The 25,439-nt window shown below is 43.3% G+C and overlaps 2 protein-coding genes across 4 annotated transcripts in view; both read left to right on the top strand.

Annotated features, from left to right (window-relative positions):
* Nucleotides 1-521: 521 nt before the first annotated feature.
* On the top strand, nucleotides 522-23,051 carry LOC125001115 (adhesion G-protein coupled receptor G7-like). 2 transcript variants are annotated; one of them, XM_047576973.1, is made up of 15 exons: nucleotides 522-592; nucleotides 809-1,444; nucleotides 1,532-1,641; nucleotides 2,088-2,228; nucleotides 2,294-2,382; nucleotides 2,904-3,034; nucleotides 3,113-3,220; nucleotides 3,316-3,500; nucleotides 3,707-3,859; nucleotides 3,928-4,040; nucleotides 4,905-5,263; nucleotides 21,165-21,246; nucleotides 21,403-21,561; nucleotides 21,791-21,947; nucleotides 22,422-23,051. In XM_047576973.1, exons 1-15 carry the CDS (start codon nucleotides 541-543, stop codon nucleotides 22,590-22,592), a joined length of 2,646 nt encoding a protein of 881 aa, XP_047432929.1. In that variant the 5' UTR covers nucleotides 522-540; the 3' UTR covers nucleotides 22,593-23,051. The 2 variants fall into 2 exon arrangements, with proteins under 2 accessions (XP_047432929.1, XP_047432928.1); XM_047576972.1 differs by lacking the exons at nucleotides 21,165-21,246; nucleotides 21,403-21,561; nucleotides 21,791-21,947; nucleotides 22,422-23,051 and adding exons at nucleotides 5,348-5,429; nucleotides 5,625-5,783; nucleotides 8,056-8,212; nucleotides 10,730-11,411.
* Nucleotides 14,873-25,439, top strand: part of LOC125001116 (adhesion G-protein coupled receptor G7-like) — a 26,043-nt gene continuing 15,476 nt past the window's right edge. For both annotated transcript variants that reach the window (XM_047576975.1, XM_047576976.1), the window contains exons 1-4: nucleotides 14,873-14,940; nucleotides 16,774-17,403; nucleotides 17,491-17,600; nucleotides 18,097-18,237. In XM_047576975.1, coding sequence (XP_047432931.1) covers nucleotides 14,889-14,940; nucleotides 16,774-17,403; nucleotides 17,491-17,600; nucleotides 18,097-18,237 — 933 coding nt within the window. In that variant the 5' untranslated portion in view covers nucleotides 14,873-14,888. The remainder of the gene's footprint in view (nucleotides 14,941-16,773; nucleotides 17,404-17,490; nucleotides 17,601-18,096; nucleotides 18,238-25,439) is intronic.

Genomic DNA, 25,439 nt, shown 5'->3' with positions numbered 1-25,439 from the left:
AACATCCACAGTTATCAGAATGGATCATTGAAGAACAATTAGTTTTACACTTACACGTCGTAAATTTGAAATGGAACTCTGGTTGAACTCTCGGATGCTTTGCACACCTTTAATAGATAGATAATGGTTCCAGTGATAAACAAGCAATGAGGAAGCAATGAGGCCTCCTCCATTACTGGAACAAATGTCACGTGTGTCTCCTCTTCCTACACTTACAGCTCTGCTAAGCTAATAGTAATATTATGGTAATAGCTCTGCTTAGCTAACAGTAATGCTAAGGGAACACCTCTGCTGAGCTAACAGCAGTGCTAAGCTAACAGCCCTGCCAGGCCAACTGATCTCTGTCTAGAGTCAGTAGGAGCTTGTTGTTGTGTTTCTTCTGAGCCTTAAAGCTGTGAAATAACTTACAGTTTATATGCTGTAGGTGATAACGTTATAATAAAGTTTTACAGGCTGATGTTTGCGTCACATTTCGGGTCAGAGTCCTTTATAGGTGACCAATCAGATGAAGAGGAATCAAACACACACTGATCAGACTGGATGGAAACTCTGATCAACATGGACCCACAACTGCGACTCCTCTTCACTCTGGGTGAGAAACAACACAACTAACAACCAATGATCAATCAATCAATCAATCAACCAACCAATCTATAAATCAAATACACACACACACACACACACAGACATACACATATATAGCATTAGCATATAGTGTTATATATATGTGTGTGTGTTTGCACAGTTACTAGCATTTGTATGTTAGCATTTCCAGTCTAATTGCTGTAATGCTGATGCTTCCTCACAGTTGGACTGTTGTCTACAACAAATATTGTGACTACTACTACTACTGCTGCTGCTCCAGAAACTCCTGATCCTGCAGGACCTACTACTCCTATAATTATTCCAGAAACTCCTGATCCTGCAGGACCTACTACTCCTATAATTATTCCAGAAACTCCTGATCCTGCAGGACCTACTACTCCTATAATTATTCCAGAAACTCCTGATCCTGTAGGACCTACTACTCCTATAATTATTCCAGAAACTCCTGATCCTGCAGGACCTACTACTCCTATAATTATTCCAGAAACTCCTGATCCTGTAGGACCTACTACTCCTATAATTATTCCAGAAACTCCTGATCCTGTAGGACCTACTACTCTAGAACCTACTAGTACTACTATCATTACTCCAGGACTTCCTACTACTACTGCTCCTACTACACCCCCTCCTAACACTACTCCAACTACTACCAAAAACACTACTACTGCTACTACTTTTCCAACTACTACCACTACTCCAACTACTACTACTCCAACTCCAAATACTCCCACTATTAACTTCTGTCAAGCTAATACAATTGGTGATTTCACCTTCCCACAAACCCCCATCGGCTGGTTCGCGTACTCAGAGGAAGTTTGTCCTCCACATACCAGCGCCGGTAAGTTTCCACCCTTCACGTCTTTCCTTCTCCACCTCAGTCCGTCCTCTGACCTCCAGACTTCAGGTGTGTTTGTCCTCCTCTCAGCTGGTAAACCACGGGCGTCTGTCAGATGTGTGTCCATCAATGGATTTCTGGCTTTTCAGGACCTAAAGGAGCTCGAGTGCGAGCAGACGCTCAGCGACATACAACAAAATGTAAGAGCTACTGGTCATTCTTCAGTCCTTATATGGTACTGGGGTCAAATTTGACCCCAGTACCAAATTTGAACCAATGGATCATAGAAGATGTTTCAGGTTGCTCTGTTTAACATATTTTGCTCAATTTAAAGCATTTTTAGATGAAAATGATTCAAAGATAAAAGGTCTAAGTTTATAAAGGGAGGAAGAACTGAACAAGTGAGCTAGGTACTGGGAAGGGTTCTGATTTTTCCAGGGTAGAAAACCAGAGATGTCTGTTTGCTCTTTGCTGAAGGAAATAAACCGCATAAATGGGATTCTTTGCCTGGACAAAGGACTTTTTCCTCAGATCCCTGAGTGTCTGAGAGGCTGTTTGAATCCATTTTGGTTTTCTTCTTAGTATGAGACACATAGTCTCTACTGGTCTGGTCAGATCCACTAACTGAAGCTCCTTGGTCCCTCAGCTCGACGGTGCAGCTGATTTAGAGACACTGGCGTCCAGTACTCAGATTCTGACGTCCACACCTGAAAACCTGACAGCTGAAGAAGTGACGACGGCAGTTCAGATTACCAACACTCTGCTACTATCCCCGAACGCCTCAGAGGTACGAACACAGAAACTGGAAAGGTCTGAAAGGAGTCTGAATCTGAACCGGTGTTTGTGTTGCAGAGCGTCAGGGTGGCTGCAGTGGCCACGGTTAGCCAGCTACTGAACGCCAGCCTACCAGACGACCCTGAGGCCCAGGACTCCGCCCTGCAGTAAACAAACACACCTTTCTATCCTCTTTCTCTTAGAGCCTCAAACTCCCAGCAATAGTTGTAAATAACTAAATGTGTTGATCAGTTTTAGAAATGTCCAGGTTAGATTTACATTCTAAGTTCTAAAAATGGTTGGTTCAACATGTTCGTAGTTTTTGAACTTTTTCCTACTGGGATTTGATGGTTTTATTCAGGTTTTAGATCCATTGTGTTAAAAATAAGAGTAAAGTTACAAATGTGAGGTTGAACTGAGAAGAATGAAATCAAACCAGGACCAAGTTGAAACAGAGTCAGAGTCTAGACCACTAGACTAAAAGGTCTCCTTGCACTGGTGTCTTACTGCAGCTCTGGAGGTTTCTGGTTCTGGAAATAGCATTGTAATGCTATCAAAGGTGATGTTAACAGACATATTCATCTACAGTGGGAGTAGAAGAGTAAACCTGACTCCCTAAACCTCCCAAACCACCAGAAACCGGAGGAAAAGTATTGAATCTAAACAAATACATGTTTCTGTTGCTCAGACTCACAGAGACTCTGGACGAACTCTCTGTGAACCTCAACTCGTCTCAGGTGGTCCAACCAAACCTAGTGGTGCAGTCAACCCAGGTTCCTACGGAAGACACCCAGGGAGTCCAGTTCACCGTGCTGACAGGTCACCAGGACTCTGAATGGCTTCATGAGCGTTAATGAACGAGCACTTTGTCATTCTCTGTTATCGTGCTACCTTCAGGGACATCTGGGAGTTTTGAGTCTGACAGGATCAAGCTGAACACCAACGCATCGGAGGAGGAGGAGTCCTCCGATTCTGACGTCCTCATTTACATCCGCTTCAGTGCAGGTGAACTTCCTGCTCCATGTTTGTAGTTTTTATTCACTTGTTTGATGAACCGATTGTTGGACCATTCTCACTTCCTGTCCGTCCTCTCGTCTCAGAGAAACCTGTCCGTCAGAATCCGTCCAACGTGTCTCTGGGTTTCGTTCTCTACCAGAATGATCTCTTCTTCCAGTCAAATCTCTACAGGAAGAGCCAGGCCACCATCAGGGTCCTGTCGGGCAGGATCAAAGGCCAGGAAGGCGATGTGGTGCCGCAACGTGTGGACATGATGTTCAGACCCAAGGTGAGTTTTACTGCAACTGGTTCAGCTGGACTGGACCTAAACCAGTAATAACTGGTCCTAAACCAGGTTTAACTGGTCATAAACCAGCCTTTACTGGTCCTAACTTGTAGTTTGGTTTTACCCTGAGAACAGAGTTTGTCCTTGTGAAGGTGTGAATCTTGATAGGAAGACAAATGTCTCACTAAGCTCTGGTTGCCTCGCTGCAGCTGATCAACGGGACGACTCTGCACGACTACTCCTGTGTTTTCTGGGACTACACCCTAAAGGACTGGAGCACCGTCGGCTGCTGGAAAGGAAGCTCTTCAGACGGACTGATGAGATGTTCCTGCAACCACACCACCAACTTCGCTGCTCTCTGGGTGAGTATCTGTGAAGCTGGACTAGACTTACCACGGCTTCCAGACGTCTGATGGGGTTTGTGTTCCAGTCCTTCAAAGAGGACTACCAGTATGCAGAAGCCCTGGACGTCATCTCCATCGTGGGACTTTCCTTTTCCATCCTGGGCCTGGTTGTTACCATCATTCACCACCTCACAGAAAGGTTTGACTCCCCTCATTGTAACTGGCTGCTTCAGATAAACCCCTGCACATGATGATGGTTGGGAGTCTTGATTATCTCTCTTTTATTTCCTGCACAGGTCAGTATAAGTTTATAAGTTTATGACTAGAGTGGGCGCCACTGAGCCAATCTACACCAAATATACAGAAGAGTATTTAAAAAATGAGAGGGGGTAGAGATTTTTTTTAATCATGCACTCTGAGAAAAAAGAGTCCGAGTAAAATATCAAGAATAGTCGAAATGTGGAGAATGAAGTGGACCCTCTGATACCTAAGGACCCTCTGAGATCTGAGGACACTCTGTGACCTGAGGACCCTCTGAGACCTGAGGACCCTTTGAGTTTACAACAACCAGAGCATGAGACTGTTTCTACAGAATGTCGTGGAGGCTGTTAGATGATGAAAATTTACGTGGGACGACAGAAGAGTATTAGAGCCACTACTATTTATTTATTTATTTCTATCAGCCTTTATTTAATCTGCACCAGTGAGGCCTCTGCTTCAAGCTTGAGCGGTTTCTCCTTGGGAACAGTCTCAGTTTTGGTCTCAGTTTGTTTAAAGTCCTGATACTGAGAACTAGACTGTGTTTGAGCTAAAAGAGAGAGAGGATTTCTTTGGTACTGAAGCCCAGTCCCTAGTTTCACCACTTCACAGTCACATGATCTGGTTGGTTGGATCTGTTCTTAGAATGTCCACTTTATTATTAACATGGCGACTTATGTGCATAATGAAAACCAGTCCACCTCCTTTTTTTCTCCTGGGAGCCTTGATCCTCTGTACTAGTGGCCTCGTACAGACTGTGAAGACCATGACTGGAACTCACCTGATCATGTGGTTTGTTCTGCAGCTTCTACAGGAAGTCTGGGGATCGTCAGATCAACCTGAACTCAAAGCTGGCCCTGCTGAGTATCTGCGTCTGCTTGCTGGCCTTCATCATCACCTTCCTCTCCGGGGTGAACAACTGGCCAAGGGATGCCAAGGACAAACCCAATGAGATCCCGGACTTGGATAACTGCACGGGCCTAGACAGCTGCGTGGACCCAGACCAGGGCCCGTGCACAGCGGTGACGGCTCTGCTCCACTTCTTCCTGTTGGCCACCTTCACATGGACCAGCTTCTACGGGACTCAGCTGATGCTGCTGGTCCGGACCCTGGCTCGCAGTCTGCCCTCACACTGGACGTCCCTCAGCCTGGTGGTGGGATTTGGTACGACACCCTGGACCAAATTAATGGGCTTCATCTGTAAGATTTGTAAAAGCTCATTGTTGTTTACTTCCTGTTTCCTGTCAGGAGTCCCAGCTGTCGTCATGGCCGTCACCCTGGGGGTAACCTACTCTATGGAGAACCCTCTGGGATACAGACAGGAGGAATTGTAGGTGTTTACTGGTCCCAAGCCAGTCTTTACTGGTCTTTACTGGTCCTAAACCAGTCCTTACTGGTTTTTACTGGTACTAAACCAGTCCTTACCAGTCTTTACTGTTCTTAAACAGTCCAAGTTCAGTCTTAACCAGTCTAACCTTCATTGCCTCGTACTCATGCTGTGATCATGTGACCTCTTTGTTTCCAGCTGCTGGCTTGCAGCTCTGGATGAAAACAAACACTTTGACGTCAGCAAGCCTATGTTTTGGGGCTTCGTGCTCCCAGTCGGCCTGATCCTGGTCTACAACACGGTGCTGCTGGTCCTGGTCTCGATGACCACCTGCAGGACGGACCCCAAACTAACCAGGTAACAACGTCAGCTCCGCCCACAAAAATTAACATTTTGAGTTCATTTTTGTGGACGGAGCTCGAAATTACAACATGTGAACTATGAAGCAGGGCCAGGGTACACCAGGGTAGATAATCAGGGCAAAATTAGCGCATGATAATGTTTTCTGAACCCATGTTGATAATATCTTTTATTGTATTCTATCAAGTTGAAGATGCATTTCCTGGATTTTGACGTTATTATTTACATTTTTGTTGATATCGTGCTGATATCCTGCCAATATTGTGTTGCTATCATGTTGATTACCCTCGTCACCTCCACCCTCAAAGCCACTGCTGACATCCCCCACCCCCCAGTCTGGATTACACATCACAGCCAGCCAGGTGAGGAGAGAACTGGAGAAGCATTAGCTCTCGTGTGTTGAAGGCATGTTCCAGTCAGCTCTGTGAAGTTCTCCAGTACCTCTTCAACCTGAGCCTACACCTTCAGAGAGAAACATCCTGCCTGGTCCCAGTGCCCAAAAAAGGATGAGCTGCTGCACTGGAGGACAACAGGCCGGTAGCACTGATCTCTCACATCATGAAGGTCATGGAGAGACTGGTCCTGGCTCACCTCAGACCGCTGGTGTGTCCATCACATGACCCCCTGCAGTTTGCATATCAGCCCCACGTTGGGGTTGGTGATGCAATCATCTACCTGATGCAGAAGGCCTACTCCTCCCTGGACAGACCCAACACTTCAGTCCGGATCATGTTCTTCGACTTCTCCAGCGGCTTCAATTTCATCCAGCCCAGACTGCTGAAGGTCAAACTGGAGAACACGCAGGTCGGTGCGCCGCTTGTCACTTGGGTCGATGACTATCTGACGGGCAGACGCAGTTTGTGAGATTACAGAACTATGTGTCTGATCATCTGATTAGCATCGGGGCCCCCGAGAGAACGGCACTGTCCCCCTTCCTCTTCACCACATACATTGCTGACTTCCAGTACTGCACTGAGTCTTGTCATCTGCAGAAATTCTCTGATGACGTGGCCATTGTGGCGTGTGTTGAGGGGGGCGAGGCTGAGTAAAGGGACCTGGTCGCTCGCTTTGTGAAGTGGTCTGGGGAGAACCACCTGCAGATGAACGTGACGAAGACGAAGGAGATGGTGGTGGACTTTAGGAGGAACAAGCCCCTGTCCTCTCCTGTCTGCATCAGTGGGACGGATGTGGACATGGTTCCTGTGTATAAGTACCCAGGGGTCTCACTGGACAACAAACTGGACTGGTCCACTAACACAGAGGCCTGAGCTTTACTTCCTGAGGAGGCACAGGTCCTTCAATATCTGCAACAAGATGCTGCAGATGTTCTATCAGTCTGTTGTGGCGAGCACCATCTTCTTTGCTGTGGTGTCCTGGGCTGCAGGCATCAAGGCAAAGACGCCAACAGACTGAACAGACTCATCAGGAAGGCAGAGTCTGTTGTTGGCTCTAAGCTCGTCTCCCTGGAGGAGGTGGTGGAGGACAGGATGCTGCAAAGCTGCTGAGAATCATGGACAATCCCTCTCACCCCGTCTACAAAACACTGGACAAGCTGAAGAGCAGCTTCAGCCACAGACTCATTCAACCTGCTGCTCTAAGGAACGATACAGGACATCGTTCCTTCCAACCGCAATAAGACTCTACAACTCATCCACCTCTGTCAGATCCACCATCACAGAACTAAACCTGCACTGAATCTAACTGTCACCCTTTACTACATGTCACTTCTGCAATTTCCAGTATATAGTGTATATATTTGTGTACATTATTATTAGTAGTAGTATTATTAGTATTATACTATGTTTATTACATACTGATGCTGATGCCATTGTTAGTACATACTCTATTACCATCATATACTCTATTATATATTATATTACATTACATTATATTATATTATATTATTTAATATCATATTATATATTATACTACTATTATATTACATACTATACTACTACTATATACTGTTTATTTACAACACTACCATCATCCTACCACTGCACCTTATCCACCTATGTTTCTTGTGTTTTCTAAGTGTCCTTGTCCTATTCTGTGTTTTTACCTTTGCCTTTATTTTTATACCTCAGTATTTTATTCCATTGTATCTATCTATCTATCTATCTATCTATCTATCTATCTATCTATCTATAGCATTGATCTCGTGTTGATATCATACTGATATCGCGCCAATATGGTGCTGATATCGTTCTAGTTCTTGTATGTCACCCTGACGTGTTTGATGTATGAACCTTGCTTTGTGACCCCTCAGCACCAGGCGCTGGTCTCTGTGGAAGAAGTTCCTGGTCTGTTTCTCTCTGGTGGTGATGCTGGGTCTGTCCTGGAGTCTGGGTTTCATGGTGCTCTTCACAACAGGCAAAACCCACTTCATCTTCAGCATCTTGTTCTGCCTCTGCACCACCACACAGGTACATCTTCTTCTTCTTTATGAACGCTCCATGGAACCACAGGAACCATATGAGGTAACTTGGTGTCCTGGTTCCTCTCAGTGAGGTTTATTGTCATGTGGTTTTCATTGAGCCAATCAGAGAAGATCAAGGAAACATTGTCAGGTCTAATCAGGGTCTAATGTGGTCTACAAGGTCCCCCCTCTGAACTGGTTTATTAGGAACCATGAAAAAGAACAAGTGTCCTAATGTTTCCAATGTGATGATGTTGACAAGTGTCTCAATCAGCTCTGATGTTTTAATGTGACAAATACAAATACAATTGCACATGTAAACATCAGGAACAAAGTACATTAAGTAAATGAAATTCTCTATAATGATGATATACAAATACTAGTAATATCGGAAACACATTTTTGAAGACAGTGCTTTAAACATCAAGGGATACAATATGTACAGAAATGCATTTGGTGGTGGGGTCACATTCTATACTCAAGGATGCATATCTGTTAAAATTAGAGAAGACCTGATGAACTTTGGTTGCAAATACATCTGCCTCACCTGAAACCGATTTTAGTGGGCTACTGTTACAGACGGCCAAGAGCCAACATTAGGTAAAAACACACTGTTAACTACTACTTCTGCCTGTGGTCTTCAACAGCTTATAAATATACCTACTAGAACATGTCTGAGAGGGCGTGGTACTAAGAGCTAAACATGTATCGACCTTATATTCACAAATGCTTCTAAACAATGTCTCACAACTTCTTCATTGCCTATTGGTTATGTGATCATAACGTGATGGCGGTGGTAAGGAAGGCAAAACATTTCAAAACGGGACCCAAAATAATTTTTGAAAGATCATTCAAATGGTTTAAAACTGAATGCTTAAAGAAGGAGGTAAAGAATCTATGTTGGGAGGAAATTCTTGAAGAATGCAACCCAAACTGATATTAATAACATATCCAATCTATTAATAAAAGATAATATTATGAAGGATAACAATGTTCATTTATGTTTAATAAATTAGGTATTAAGAAAGTAGACGGTATGTTATGAACTTGTAAAAATAAACCACCAGGCACTGATAATCTTGATAGTAAGCTACTAAAGCTGGTCGCAGAGGAAATTGCACCTCCTATCTGTCACATTAAAAATATGTGTTTGCCAGCTGTCTGTATCCACTTCAATGAAAGCTTCCAAGATAATTCCATTACCAGAAAACAAGAAACTGCAATTTTCAGGAGTCAACAGTCATCCGATTAGCCTTTTAACTGTATTAAGTAAAATTATGGAAAGTGTAATATTTGAACAAATGCCAAACTACTTTTTTTGAATAATTTACTAACAGATTTTCAACAGGCATATCGTAAGGGTCACTCCACAACATCAGCTCTAACTCAAATGACAGATGAATGGCCGAGGGAAATGGATAAAAAGAAACCAGTTGGTGTGGTTATGCTTGATTTCTCAGCTGCATTCGACCTAATTGACCACAATATATTGTTGAAAAAACTTGAACATTGTGGGTTTGAGGTGTCCTCTTTGTCCTTCCTAAGGAGTTTTCTTTAATGGGTGTTTTTCTGAAGAGAATGCTGTGTCATGTGGAGTACCACAGGGGAGTTGTTTGGGACCATTATTATACATTATTTATACCAAAGATCTCTCACTTGTTCTGAGAAATGCAAACATACGGCTGTATGCTGATGCCTCTGCACTAACCAGTGGGAGCTCAATGCGATTTTGAAAGAAGAGTTAAAAGCAATTGTGGACTGGGTTAACTGCAACAAACTGGTTTTAAATGTCTCCAAAACCAAGTGTATGGTAATTGACTCGCACCACAACATTAGAAAAATCCTCAGTTACATCTGAAAATCAAAGAAGTATGTATCAATCAGGTGCAGGAGACCAAGCTGCTGGGAGTTGTTATTGATGACAAACTTACATGGAAAACACATATAAACATGGTTGTTAATAAAATGGCATCTCTATCATCAGAAGATGCAAAGCATAAATGGATACATACAGAACTTATAGAATTATCCTAATCATTAAAGATGTAGGCCTGGGTTAAAATATATATAATATCTTAAAATAAATGGATGTTGGATATAGGGTTATTGAGTGAAATTATAATAGAATGATGTGGAATGCATTGAATTGGAATTTGAAGCATTGTTGTAAATGAATGTTACCTCTTTTTCATTTTAATTTTTTTGTAAATTTTATTTTATACATATTTTTTATTTGTTTGTTTTTTAATTTTGTCTTGTACTGTACTATATGATACTGTAATATGTTGGACCCCAGGAAGAATAGCTGCAGTTCTGTTGCAGCTAATGGGAATCCAAATAAAGCAATAAACAACAAACATGTTTACATTAGTTTAAGGAAGCAGGAACCAGATCATCTGGGTTTACTACAGGAACATTAAGCTAGTTTCCTTATGTCCTATCCTAACACTCTAGAGTTGAGAACTTCAATGAGAGTCTTGTGAAGGGTTAACAGTCACCTCCTCCTCCTCCTCGTCTCTTTCAGGGTTTCCAGGTCTTCATCCTGTTCACGGCCCGAACAAAGTCCTTCAGAGCCGTCATGCACAGTTCCCTCCACCGCATCTCCAACGCCACCAACAACCTGTGGACGTCTCTGAGGTCCACCAGCTCTGAGGTCGACACAAACAGCAAAGAGAAGGACTTCAGCGGCATGTAGGACGGACCGGGACCACCACACACATCCTGGTTCTACTGGACACCACTGTTCTACTGGTTCTGCTGGTCATATGTAGACCTAAACTAGTCTAAACCAGTCTAGTCTACTCTGACCTGTGTTGACATGGCTGAGCCTCTAGGGTGCGCCATTACTCCATCTACTCTTTAACATCACGGCCTTCAGTTTGTGTCATGAGACTCTAAGAACCTAAATGTTTCCTGGTTGTTCGTGGTTCATCATGTTTTTGTTCATCATATGTAACAACATGCAAAAAAAAAAAAAAAAAAAGTTTTGATTTGATTTGATTAGTGAAGAAGGTTCAGGATCATTGAAGAACTTCTTCTTCTTGCCTCGAACAATTTATTTTGGATCAAAATGAGACGGTTTGTTTGTGATATCATTTTGTTGTTTTACTCCTATGTTTGTTATATTCTTTTATATTTGAGATGATTTTCATCAATAAAGAATAAAATTATCTTCTGATTTTCTACAACCTCCTTTTAACTGAATAGATCTTTAGTAGAAAGACACACCGTCCTCCAGCTGGGACGTCCTGGATGAAGACACTATTATTCAATCATCACATGGTCAAGACATTATGAAACTTTATGAACCCTAATCTATAACCCCCAACCTCCAACACTAAACCCTAACTAATGCACACCCCCACATTTAACAACATCAACATTTAACCCTAACTTAACCCTAACCACTAATACAAACAAAGACTACACAGTCGCTTCCTCCAGTGTGTCCAAAGTCACTCATACACCTCATTGTACAATCCCTTCATTTTCCTTTATCACCTTTTATTTAATTCTTAACCGTTCTAAAAGACACACCTGTGCCCGTGGATCACTACCTACCTACCTACCTACCTACCTCTTCCCTAACCCTGCCCCTGACTCGCCCTGTCCATGACAGATGAGGTGAACCTGGTGTTGGTTGTAATCTGTAGACTCACCACTAGATGGAGCTAAATCCTTCAGTCTGAGATCAGCTGATTCAATGATTCATTGGTTGGGTTCCTCTGTGGGGGGCTCCTCTGTCTGAATGGAAGCAGATGAGTCTGAACTCATGAGCTGGACCCAGACCAGAACCAGGACCACCAGGATACTCAGCTGCTGATTGGACATTGTTAGGGGGTGGAGTCCTGCAGCTCGGTCCAAACACACACGATGGAGGCTCAGTCACCGTCATGGCTTCATCTGCAAGGCATCATGGGAGTAGTTTAGTCATGTGGCCTCAGATCCCAGGACGTTGTTTATTTTATCAGGACAGTGTTTTTAAAAAGGTTCATTCCTGTTTGCTGCTCCATCTGAGCGCCCTCTAGCTGCAGGGTTTCATCTCATTAAATGAGTTTAAAAATCTATAAATCTAGAGTTTATAGGTCTATAGATTAAAAATCTACACTTTATAGGTCTATAATTTAAAGGTCTATAGTTTATAAGTCTGTAATTTATAGGTCTATAGTTTATAAGTCTATAGTTTTGTTGTCCCTCCACATCGTTAGTCCGACAGCAGAACTGAACCCCGGTCACATCTGAACTGCGTAGCCCTGAGGCACTATTGTTACACCATGTGTTTCTTCTTCTTACTTGGTTTTTACTTCCTCCCTTTATTCTTTGCTTAATCGGGATTGGTGCGCTATGACTTTTCTCTATGAAATAAGAATTTTGCTGCAAAACTGCAAAAAATATTCCATTGAAAGGCCTGGGCCACAGCTGAGACCAATTCATTAATCAGGGACTCCTCTGATGTCTCTGTTAATACTGCTGACGCCTGTCTTCAATACATTTATGTTACAACAACACACACCAGTACACACTCCTCTACCACACACACATGCACGCATGTGTGCGCTACTCTCTCAGACTGGTTGCTATCGCAACATAATGCTGAGTCACCCAAACGTGCAAAACATTATGAGCATCTCAGACATTAACAGCAGAGAAGGGGGGAAGCTGTGACTCTATTACTCCCTGATCACAGTATATGACCCCCCACCCCCCTCCACACACACACACACACACACACACACACACACACACCAAATGCCCACCTGCCATTCAAACAAATCTGCAAAAACATTATGTCACAACTCAGGTAACTTTGTGATTATAATTATAAAATTGAAATAATTATAATATTTGCGCACTCCTTGTGTGATTGCAGCTCCTCAATATCAGTGCTCAGTGAAAGATGATCATATGTCCGTTTGATTACCTCTAGTTGTGGGTTGGATTCCCATGTTGACAGAGATGGTACCACCCCCACAGGAGCTGTGGCCCTTTCAAAATTTCCCAGAGTGAATTTTCTAATTTGTTTGTAATATATTGTTTTTTATGTCTACTAGATTATCAAGACCTGTGCAACACCTGAATGATATTGAATGCCACACCACTCACACTCATGGTTGTACCATCAACCAAAGAACACTGAACTCCCACAGTGCATTGCAGCACATATACTCCTTGCTATCGAGTATTTAGTTCAAACGTATTTTATTTTAGTTCGTTAGTTCTTTAAATATAATACTAAACTTGAATTTATGGTGATCATGTAACATTAAAATAAAACTAAAATTATTTTTTTGTCACTCAATATACGTCACAACTGTGACATATATTGAGATGTGTGACACCCGCCAGCAGGTCCAGCCCACTATTTATTGAACTTTTCGACCGCAGGTAAGCAATCCTTGGATAAATCCCTGTCATGTATGCATAAACACAGTTTCGTTTTCTCTGTACATAGCATAGAGTGGGGCAGCTGTGTAGGTAGAGCAAGTTGTCCATGAACCGAAAGGTTAGCGGTTCAATCCCCAGAATGTGCCGTATGTTGAAGTATCGTTGAGCAAAGCACTGAACCCCCAAGTGTGAATGTGTGTGTGCTTGTGTGAGCCAATGGTTGGATGTGTATCTGACTGTAAAAGTGCTTTGAGAACCTTTGAGTAGGTAGAAAAGTGTTATATAAGAGCAAGATCATTTACCATAGAGGTAAAAAACGATATATGCAGTGCTTTTTTTTTCCAAAAAGTTCAAAATGTATTTGTATGCATAAAGTTTTGTTTTCTCTGTAGCAATTCTTTCATTTCATAAATGCAACACTCTATAGTTTTTCATACATAGCATAGAAGTCAAAACGATATATGCAGTGTTATCTTCATTTTAGATGTGAAAGAGGTTTTGAGGCTCCCAGTGTTTTCTTTTCTGTGAGAAACGGGTTCAAATGGCTCTTTGAGTGTCGAAGGTTGCCGACCCCTGGTCTTTATCCTTCTATTTTTATTCTTTAGTCCACCCATATGTGCACTGTCTCTGCTGCTGTTAACACTGCGGGATGAATAAAGGCAAATCTTATCTTATCTCTCTTATCTTATTGTTACCACAATAAACCCGAATACTTGCAGTGCGAGAGATAACAATGACACTGTTGTGAAAGTTTCAATATCACTTCAAAGCATTGGTATCTATCATGTATCTATCTGATAGATGCGCTATGCAGTGGGAGCAACTGGTGGTTCAGTGTCTTCCTCAAGGACACTTGGTCATGTGTCACATTGTGGGGATTGAATCTCTTACCTCTCTACCTCCTGAGACACAGTCATCACTATTGTCTCCACAAGAACCTTCAGCTCGGCCTGAATCACATCTATTAGCTGCATTCAGATAACATCAACCAGTACTGCAGATACATCCACAGTTATCAGAATGGATCATTGAAGAACACTCAGTTTTACACTTACAAGCCCTAAATTAGCCCTGCTACACCAGCTGATCTCTGTCTAGAGCCAGTAGCAGCAGTAGCAGCTTGTTGTTGTGTTTCTTCTGGGTCATAAAGCTGTGATGTAACTTCCAGTTTACATGCTGTAGGTGATAACGTTTTGATAAAGTTTTACAGGCTGATGTTTGCGTCACGTTTCAGGTCAGAGTCCTTTATAGGTGACTAATCAGATGAAGAAGAATCAAACACACACTGATCAGACAGGATGGAAACTCTGATCAACATGGACCCACGACTACGACTCCTCTTCACTCTGGGTGAGAAACAACACAACTAACAACCAATGACCACTAATCAATCAATCCAAAAGAGCGTTGAATAAGGTCAGCTGGACTTGTAGAATTTCTTGAAGACGTTTCGCCACTTATCCGAGTAGCTTCTTCAGTTCTGATAAACTAGTGGGAAATAGTTTGATGTCACCTCTCTGTTCACCTGCATCCCCACGAGAGAAGCCACGGATGTAGTAAGGAAAAGACTACAAAAGGATGACACCTTGGCCTCAAGAACCAACCTCACCCCAGAACAAGTCTGTGTGTTACTCGACCTGTGCCTGACCACCACCTACTTTCAGTTCAATGGAGGTTTCTACAGGCAAAAACACGGCTGTGCGATGGCGTCCCCAGTGTCACCGATCGTGGCCAATCTCTACATGGAGGAAGTAGAGACCAGAGCTCTGGACACCTTTGCAGGTTCCACTCCCACCCACTGGTACAGATATGTGGACGACACCTGGATTAAAATCAAGACAGAGGAGGTGGAATCGTTCACTAAACACATCAATGCAGTGGACAGCAACATCAAGTTCACCAGGGAGGACATCAGCGGGGCCTGTCTGGCCTTTTTGGACTGTTTGGTGCGTGTTGAAGAAGATCGAAGCCTCAACATAGAAGTATATAGGAAACCCACACACACAGACTAACACTTGTTATTTGACTCACATCACCCTGTGGAACACAAACTGGGAGTCATCAGAAACCTCCAGCACCGAGCACAGACTGTCCCCACTAGACAGGATGGCAAGGACAAGGAGGGAACACACATTAAACAAACCCTCAAGACATGCGGACATCCCAACTGGGCCTTTGTCAAAGGCTCAAAAAGATATCCCAGGAAGGACAGGGAAGAGGAACAAAACAGAAGGAAGAACATCACCATCCCCTACATAGCTGGGGTATCAGAGAAACTAAGGAGAATTTTTGGTAAACACCGCATCCCAGTTTATTTCAAACCTGGAAACACACTAAGACAGAAACTGGTCCACCCCAAGAACAAAACACCCAGACAGAAACAGAGCAATGTAGTATACGCGGTTCAGTGTAGCGAGGAATGTACAGACTTGTACATTGGGGAAACCAAACAACCCATACACAAATGCATGGCCCAACACAGGAGAGCCAGCTCATCAGGAAACGACTCAGCAGTCCACCTCCACCTGAAGGACAAAGGACACTCCTTTGAGGATAACAACGTCAAAGTCCTGGCCAGAGAGGACAGATGGTTTGAGAGAGGAGTTAAGGAAGCCATCTATGTCAAAGTGGAGAAACCTTCTCTAAACAGAGGAGGTGACTGAGATTTAATTTACCAACTATTTATAATTCAGTTTTGACTTCTGTCCCCAAGAAGTTTCAACAACATTCACACACTGAGCCTCCAGGTTCCCATGGACAATAGCCTCATTAGAGCTCTATTCATAGGGTAAGTTAGCCTAGGCACACAGTTCTCCCCTTTCAAGGACAGGTAAGTATCAGCCATTATGGTAATTAGTGACCCCAGTTTCTGGTCAAGCAAGTTTCTGGTGGGTGTTACCCACAGAGTTTTTCCTATTTTAACCTCAATTTCCCACTAGTTTATCAGAACTGAAGAAGCTACTCGGATGAAACGTCTTCAAGAAACTCTACAAGTCCAGTTGACCTTATTCAACGCTCTTTTGGATTACCATGACCTGGATGACTGAGAACCTTCACAGACATAATCAATCAATCAAACAATGAACCATCAATCAATCAAATTCGATGAATTATATATGTATATATACAGTGCACAATTACTAGCATTTCCAGTCTAATTGCTGTCACACTGTTTTCTCACAGTTGGACTGTTGTCTACAACAAATACTGTGACTACTACTACTACTACTGCTCCAGAACCTACTACTACTATCATTGCTCCAGAACCTACTAATACTACTATCATTGCTCCAGAACCTAATGATACTACTATCATTGCTCCAGAACCTACTAATACAACTACTCCCCCAGAACCTACTAATACTACTATCATTGCTCCAGAACCTACTACTACTATCATTACTCCAGAACCTAGTAATACTACTACTACTCCAGAACCTTCTAATACTACTATCATTGCTCCAGACCCTGCTAATACTACTACTCCCCCAGAACCTACTAATACTACTATTATTGCTCCAGAACCTACTAATACTACTACTCCCCCAGAACCTACTAATACTACTATCATTGCTTCAGAACTTACTACTACTACTACTACTACAACCTCTCCCACCACCACTCCAACTACTCCAAAAACTACTACCACCACTACCGCTACTCCAACTACTACTACTACTACTACTCAGTCTCCAACTACTCCCACTATTAACTTCTGTCAACCTAATACAATCGGTAACTTCACCTTCCCACAAACCCCCATCAGCTGGTTCGCGTACTCAGAGGAAGTTTGTCCTCCACATACCAGCGCCGGTAAGTTTCCACCCTTCACATCTTTCCTTCCCCACCTCAGTCCGTCCTCTGTCCTCCAGACTTCAGGTGTGTCTGTCCTCCTCTCAGCTGGTAAACCACGGGCGTCTGTCAGATGTGTGTCCATCAATGGATTTCTGGCTTTTCAGGATCTAAAGGAGCTCGAGTGCGAGCAGACACTCAGCAACATACAACAAAATGTAAGAGCTACTGGTCATTCTTTAGTCCTTATATTGTACTGGGGTCAAATTTGACCCATTTGAAGTTAAAATGTGTAAAAATAAAAGCATTTTTGTGTTTTTATGGGGACCAGCCTTCATGATAAGAACAGCAAGAACTCACTGTTCTGTGGTGTTAGGCGTCAAATACGTTGAACACGTGGTTTAACCCATGGTTCAAAGATTCCAAGATAAAAGGTCTAAGTTTATAAATGAAGGAAGAATGAAACAAGTGAGCTAGGTACTGGGAAGGGTTCTGGTTTTTACCAGGGTGGAAAACCAGAGATGTCTGTTTGCTCTTTGCTGAAGGAAATAAACCACATAAGTGGGATTCTTTGCCTTGACAAAGGACTTTTTCCTCAGATCCCTGAGTGTCTGAGAGGCTGTTTAAATCCATCTTGGTTTTCGTCTTAGTGTGAGACACATAGCCTCTACTGGTCCGGTCAGATCCACTAACTGAAGCTCCTTGGTCCCTCAGCTCAACAGTACAGAGGATTTAGAGACATTGGCGTCCAGTACTCAGATTCTGACATCTACACCTGAAAACCTGACAGCTGAAGAAGTGACGACGGCAGTTCAGATTACCAACACTCTGCTACGATCACCGAACCCCACAGAGGTATGAACACAGAAACTGGAAAGGTCTGAAAGGAGTCTGAATCTGAACCGGTGTTTGTGTTGCAGAGCGTCAGGGTGGCTGCAGTGGCCACGGTTAGCCAGCTACTGAACGCCAGCTACTGAACGCCAGCCTACCAGACAACGCTGAGGCCCAGGACTCCGCCCTGCAGTAAACAAACACACCTTTCTATCCTCTTTCTCTTAGAGCCTCAAACTCCCAGCAATAGTTGTAAATAACTAAATGTGTTGATCAGCTTTAGAAATGTCCAGGTTAGATTAACATTCTAAGTTCTAAAAATGGTTGGTTCAACATGTTCGTAGTTTTTGAACTTTTTCCTACTGGGATTTGATGGTTTTATTCAGGTTTTAGATCCATTGTGTTAAAAATAAGAGTAAAGTTACAAATGTGAGGTTGAGTTGAGAAGAATGAAACCAAACCAGGACCAAGTTGAAACAGAGTCAGACTCCGGACCACTAGACTAAAAGGTGTCCTTGCACTGGTGTCTTACTGCAGCTCTGGAGGTTTCTGGTTCTGGAAATAGCATTGTAATGCTATCAAAGGTGATGTTAACAGACATATTCATCTACAGTGGGAGTAAAAGAGTAAACCTGACTCCCTAAAATCCCCAAACCACCAGAAACAGGAGAAAAAGAAAAATCTGAATCTAAAAAAATACATGTTTCTGTTGTTCAGACTCACAGAGACACTGGACGAGCTCTCTGTGAACTTCAACTTGTCTCAAGTGGTCCAACCAAACCTGGTGGTGCAGTCGACCCAGGTTCCTACGGGAGACACCCAGGGAGTCCAGTTCACCGTGCTGACAGGTCAGCAGGACTCTGAACGGCCTCATGAGCGTTAATGAACGAGCACTTTGTCATTCTCTGTTATCGTGCTGCCTTCAGGGACATCTGGGAGTTTTGAGTCTGACAGAATCAAGCTGAACACCAACGCATCAGAGGAGGAGTCTGCCAATTCTGACGTCCTCATTTACATCCGCTTCAGTGCAGGTGAACTTCCTGCTCCATGTTTGTAGTTTTTATTCACTTGTTTGATGAACCGATTGTTGGACCGTTCTCACTTCCTGTCTGTCCTCTCGTCTCAGAAAAAACTGTCCGTCAGAATCCATCCAACGTGTCTCTGGGTTTCGTTCTCTACCAGAACGACCTCTTCTTCCAGTCAAATCTCTACAGGAAGAGCCAGGCCACCATCAAGGTCCTGTCGGGCAGGGTCAAAGGTCAGGAAGGCGATGTGGTGCCGGAACAGGTGGACCTGATGTTCAGACCCAAGGTGAGTTTTACTGCAACTGGTTCAGCTGGACTGGTCCTAAACGGTAATAACTGGTCCTAAACCAGTCTCTACTTGACCTAAATCAGCATTTACTGGTCCTAACTTGTAGTTTGGTTTTACCCTGAGAACCAAGTTTGTCCTTGTGAAGGTGTGAATCTTGATAGGAAGACAAATGTCTCACTAAGCTCTGGTGTCCTTGCTGCAGCTGATCAACGGGACGACTCTGCACGACTACTCCTGTGTTTTCTGGGACTACACCCTAAAGGACTGGAGCACCGTCGGCTGCTGGAAAGGAAGCTCTTCAGACGGACTGATGAGATGTTCCTGCAACCACACCACCAACTTCGCTGCTCTCTGGGTGAGTATCTGTGAAGCTGGACTAGACTTACCATGGCTTCCAGACGTCTGATGGGGTTTGTGTTCCAGTCCTTCAAAGAGGACTACCAGTATGCAGAAGCCCTGGACGTCATCTCCATCGTGGGACTTTCCTTTTCCATCCTGGGCCTGGTTGTTACCATCATTCACCACCTCACAGAAAGGTTTGACTCCCCCTCACTGTAACTGGCTGCTTCAGATAAACCCCTGCACATGATGATGGTCGGGAGTCTTGATTATCTTTCTTTTATTTCCTGCACAGGTCAGTATAAGTTTATAAGTTTATGACTAGAGGGGGCGCCACTGAGCCAATCTACACCAAATATACAGAAGAGTATTTAAAAAATGAGAGGAGGTAGAAATTTTTTTAATCGTGCACTCTGAGAAAACACTTGGAGTAAAATATCAAGAATAGTCGAAATGTGGAGAATGAAGTGAACGCTCTGAGACCTGAGGACGTTCTGAGACCTGAGGACCTTCTGAGTCTACAACAACCAGAGCATGAAACTGTTTCTACAGAAACAGTTTCTTTAAAGTCCTGATACTGAGATCTAGACTGTGTTTGAGCTAAAAGAGAGAGAGGATTTCTTTGGTACTGAAGCCCAGTCCCTAGTTTCACTACTTCACAGTCACATGATCTGGTTGGTTGGATCTGTTCTTAGAATGTCCACTTTATTATTAACATGGCGACTTATGTGCATAATGAAAACCAGTCCACCTCCTTTTTTTCTCCTGGGAGCCTTGATCCTCTGTACTAGTGGCCTCGTACAGACTGTGAAGACCATGACTGGAACTCACCTGAACATGTGGTTTGTTCTGCAGCTTCTACAGGAAGTCTGGGGATCGTCAGATCAACCTGAACTCAAAGCTGGCCCTGCTGAGTATCTGCGTCTGCCTGCTGGCCTTCATCATCACCTTCCTCTCCGGGGTGAACAACTGGCCAAGGGAAGCCAAGGACAAACCCAATGAGATCCCGGACTTGGATAACTGCACAGGCCGAGACAGCTGCGTGGACCCAGACCAGGGCCCGTGCACGGCGGTGACGGCTCTGCTCCACTTCTTCCTGTTGGCCACCTTCACATGGACCAGCATCTATGGGACTCAGCTGATGCTGCTGGTCCGGACCCTGGCTCGCAGTCTGCCATCACACTGGACGCCCATCAGCCTGGTGGTGGGATTTGGTACGACACCCTGGACCAAAGTAATGGGCTTCATCTATAAGATTTGTAAAAACTCATTGTCGTTTACTTCCTGTTTCCTGTCAGGAGTCCCAGCTGTCGTCATGGCCGTCACCCTGGGAGTAACCTACTCTATGGAGAACCCTCTGGGATACAGACAGGAGGAATTGTAGGTCTTTACTGGTCCTAAACCAGTCTTTACTGGTCCTAATCCATTCTTTACTGTCCTTAAACCCGTCCTAATCCAGTCTTTACTGGTCCTAAACCAGTCTAACCTTCACTGCCTCGTACTCGTGTTGTGATCATGTGACCTCTTCGTTTCCAGCTGCTGGCTTGCAGCTCTGGATGAAGACAAACACTTTGACGTCAGCAAGCCCATGTTCTGGGGCTTCGTGCTCCCAGTCGGCCTGATCCTGGTCTACAACACGGTGCTGCTGGTCCTGGTCTCGATGACCACCTGCAGGACGGACCCCAAACTAACCAGGTAACGCCATCAGCTCCGCCCACAAAAATTAACATTTTTCTTTTATTGTATTTTATAAAGTTAAAGATGCTTTCCCTGGATTTTAACGTTATTTACATTTTTGTTGATATCGTGCCAATATTGTGCTGATATCGCGTTGATATCGTGCCAATACTGGCTGATATCGTTCTAGTTTTTGTATGTCACCCTGACATGTTTGATGTATGAACCTTGCTTTGTGACCCCTCAGCACCAGGCGCTGGTCTCTGTGGAAGAAGTTCCTGGTCTGTTTCTCTCTGGTGGTGATGCTGGGTCTGTCCTGGAGTCTGGGTTTCATGGTGCTCTTCACAACAGGCAAAACCCACTTCATCTTCAGCATCTTGTTCTGCCTCTGCACCACCACACAGGTACGTCTTCTTCTTCTTTATGAACGCTCCATGGTCCAGGAACCATATGTGGTAACGTGATGTACTGGTTCCTCTCAGTGAGGTCTATTGTCAAGCGGTTTTCATTGAGCCAATCAGAGAACATCAAGGAAACACTGTTAGGTCTATTCGGGGTCTAATTTGGTCTACAAGGTCCGCCCCTGCATGAAGTCTGAGCACAACTGGTTTATTAGAAACCATGAAGTAGAAGAAGTGTCCTAATGTTGTCTAATGTGATAATGTTGATGATGTTGTAATGCTCTAAATACATGTTTACATTAGTTTAAGGAACCAGGAACCAGATCATCTGGGTTTACTACAGGAACATTAAACTAGTCTCCTTATGTCCTATCCTAACACTCTAGAGTTGAGTACTTCAATGAGAGTCTTGTGAAGGGTTAACAGTCACCTCCTCCTGCTCCTCCTCCTCCTCCTCCTCCTCCTCGTCTCTTTCAGGGTTTCCAGGTCTTCATCCTGTTCACGGCCCGAACGAAGTCCTTCAGAGCCGTCATGCACAGTTCCCTCCACCGCGTCTCCAACGCCACCAACAACCTGTGGACGTCTCTGAGGTCCACCAGCTCTGAGGTCGACACAGACAGCAAAGAGAAGGACTTCAGCGGCATGTAGGACGGACCGGGACCACCACACACATCCTGGTTCTACTGGACACCACTGTTCTACTGGTTCTGCTGGTCATATGTAGACCTAAACTAGTCTAAACCAGTCTAAACTAGTCTACTCTGACCTGTGTTGACATGACTGAGCCTCTAGAGGTGACATTACCCGATTACTACTCCACTCCACTTACTCCATCACTGGTTGTTTGTGGTTCATCATGTTTTTGTTCATCATATGTAACAACATGTAAATATAAAAAAAGGAGGGGGAAAAAAAGATTTGATTTGATTTGATTAGTGAAGAAGGTTCAGGATCATAGAAGAACTTCTTGCCTCGAACAATTTATTTTGGATCAAGATTAAAGTTTGTTTCTGATATTATTTTGTTGTTTTACTCCTATGTTTGTTATATTATTTCATATTTGAGACGATTTTCATCAATAAAGAATAAAATTATTTTCTGATTTTCTTCAACCTCCCTTTCACTGAATAGATCTTTAGTAGGAAGACACACCGTCCTCCAGCTGAGACGTCCTGGATGAAGTCGCTATTATTCCCAATCATCACCTGGTCAAGGCCTTATGAAACTTTATGAACCCTAATCTATAACCCTCAGCTTTTAGCTGAGGAAACACTGGAGATTTTTTCCCTGGTTGATGCAAGGACTCTTGGTTGAGTTTTCTCCCAAGTAAAGCCCACAACCTGCCTTTTAGATCCAATTCCCACATCACTTTTAAGAACATTTTATGAATTCTTTGAGGAACACATTTTTAATATTGTAAATTGCTCTCTTCAGACGGGTGTCACTGCCGTTTTGAAGGCAGTGGTGAAGCCCCTTCTTAAGAAGAACAATTTAGATCCAAGATTTTTAATAATTACAGAACCGTATCCAACTTAAAAGTAAAATTTTAGAAAAAATTGTTTTGAATCAGGGAAACTATTTCTTGATTAGAAACAACATTCTGGAGAAATTTCAATCTGGTTTTAGGATGAACCACAATACCGAGACAGCCCTTTTAAAGATTTTAAAGGAAAACTGGTGTAACATGGACTCACAAAAGCTCACAGTCCTGGTCTTACTGGATCTTAGTGCTGCCTTTGATACAGATGACCATCACATTTTATTAAACAGACTCAGAAACCTGGTTGGCATCTCTAGTACTGTTTTTAATTGGTTCAACTCACAGATCGACATTTCTTTGTAAGTATGGATACCTGTTCCTCCAGAACACATATAATTAAGTGTGGGGTGCCTCAAGGATCAGTTTTAGGGCCAACTCTTTTTAATCTCTATATGCTTCCTCTTGGAGACGTCATCAGGAGGCACGGCATCAACTTTCATAGTTATGCTGATGATACTCAGCTGTACATCGCTGTGTCTCCTGATGACATAGGGTCTATTGATGCCCTTTTAAACTGTATTTTAGATATTAAGTCATGGATGGCAGAGAATTTTCTACAGCTCAACCAGAACAAAACAGAGGTTTTAGTCATTGGTCCTGAAGGCTAATAATATATTTGTATTACTTACTTACTTACTTATTTTATTTATTTATTTATTCTTTCCCTACCACATCTTACTGTTTTAGATTTTTAATTCTCCAGTGTTTCCTTGTGGGGGCCTGCCACACTTGGGGCACCGTCCCGTGGGACCCTTCGACCTCTTTGGCCCTGGCCGGGGTGAGCCTTGCAGCGGCGCCCCTTTGGTTGCGTGGATGGGCCCCCCTAAAGGTAGTGTCCTCCTTGTCTTACGCCTCAATGCCCTGCCATGTCTCAACAGCTCTTACATTGTATATGGGTGTGAGTGTGTGTGTGCTTGTGTAATATGTGTATGTATGTGAAAGGTGTGTGGGGAGTTAGCGGGTATGTTCTTGATTTGTTTCTTGTAATGTTTTATGTTTTTATTTGTGAGGCACTTTGTGTTGCATGAAAGGTGCTATATAAATAAAGTTTAGTTTGATTTGATTTGATAATGCACAACCCCCAACACTAAACCCTAACTCAACCCTAACCACTAATACAAACAAACACTACACAGTCTCTTCCTCCAGTGTGTCCAAAGTCACTCATACACCTCATTGTACAATCCCCTCATTTTCCTTTTTCACCTTTTATTTGATTCTTTACCGTTCTAAAAGACACACCTGTGCCCGTGGATCACTACCTACCTATCTACCTACCTACCTCTTCCCTGCCTCGCCCTGTCCATGACTGATGACGTGAACATGGTGTTGGTTGTAATCTGTAGACTCACCACTAGATGGAGCTAAATCCTTCAGTCTGAGATCAGCTGATTCAATGATTCATTGGTTGGGTTCCTCTGTGGGGGGCTCCTCTGTCTGAATGGAAGCAGATGAGTCTGAACTCATGAGCTGGACCCAGACCAGAACCAGGACCACCAGGATACTCAGCTGCTGATTGGACATTGTTAGGGGGTGGAGTCCTGCAGCTCGGTCCAAACACACACGATGGAGGCTCAGTCACCGTCATGGCTTCATCTGCAAGGCATCATGGGAATAGTTTAGTCATGTGGCCTCAGATCCCAGGACGTTGTTTATTTTATCAGGACAGTGTTTTTAAAAAGGTTCATTCCTGTTTGCTGCTCCATCTGAGCGCCCTCTAGCTGCAGGGTTTCATCTCATTAAATGAGTTTAAAAATCTATAAATCTAGAGTTTATAGGTCTATAGATTAAAAATCTACACTTTATAGGTCTATAATTTAAAGGTCTATAGTTTATAAGTCTGTAATTTATAGGTCTATAGTTTATAAGTTGTCTGTAATTTATAAGTCCATAGTTTATAAGTCTGTAATTTATAAGTCTATAGTTTATAAGTCTGTAATTTATAGGTCTATAGT

This window comes from Mugil cephalus, chromosome 23 (assembly GCF_022458985.1).
Source record: "Mugil cephalus isolate CIBA_MC_2020 chromosome 23, CIBA_Mcephalus_1.1, whole genome shotgun sequence".
NCBI lineage: Eukaryota > Metazoa > Chordata > Actinopteri > Mugiliformes > Mugilidae > Mugil > Mugil cephalus.
The sequence above is the reverse complement of the archived record's forward strand: the minus strand, read 5'-3'. Positions and strand labels throughout refer to the sequence as shown.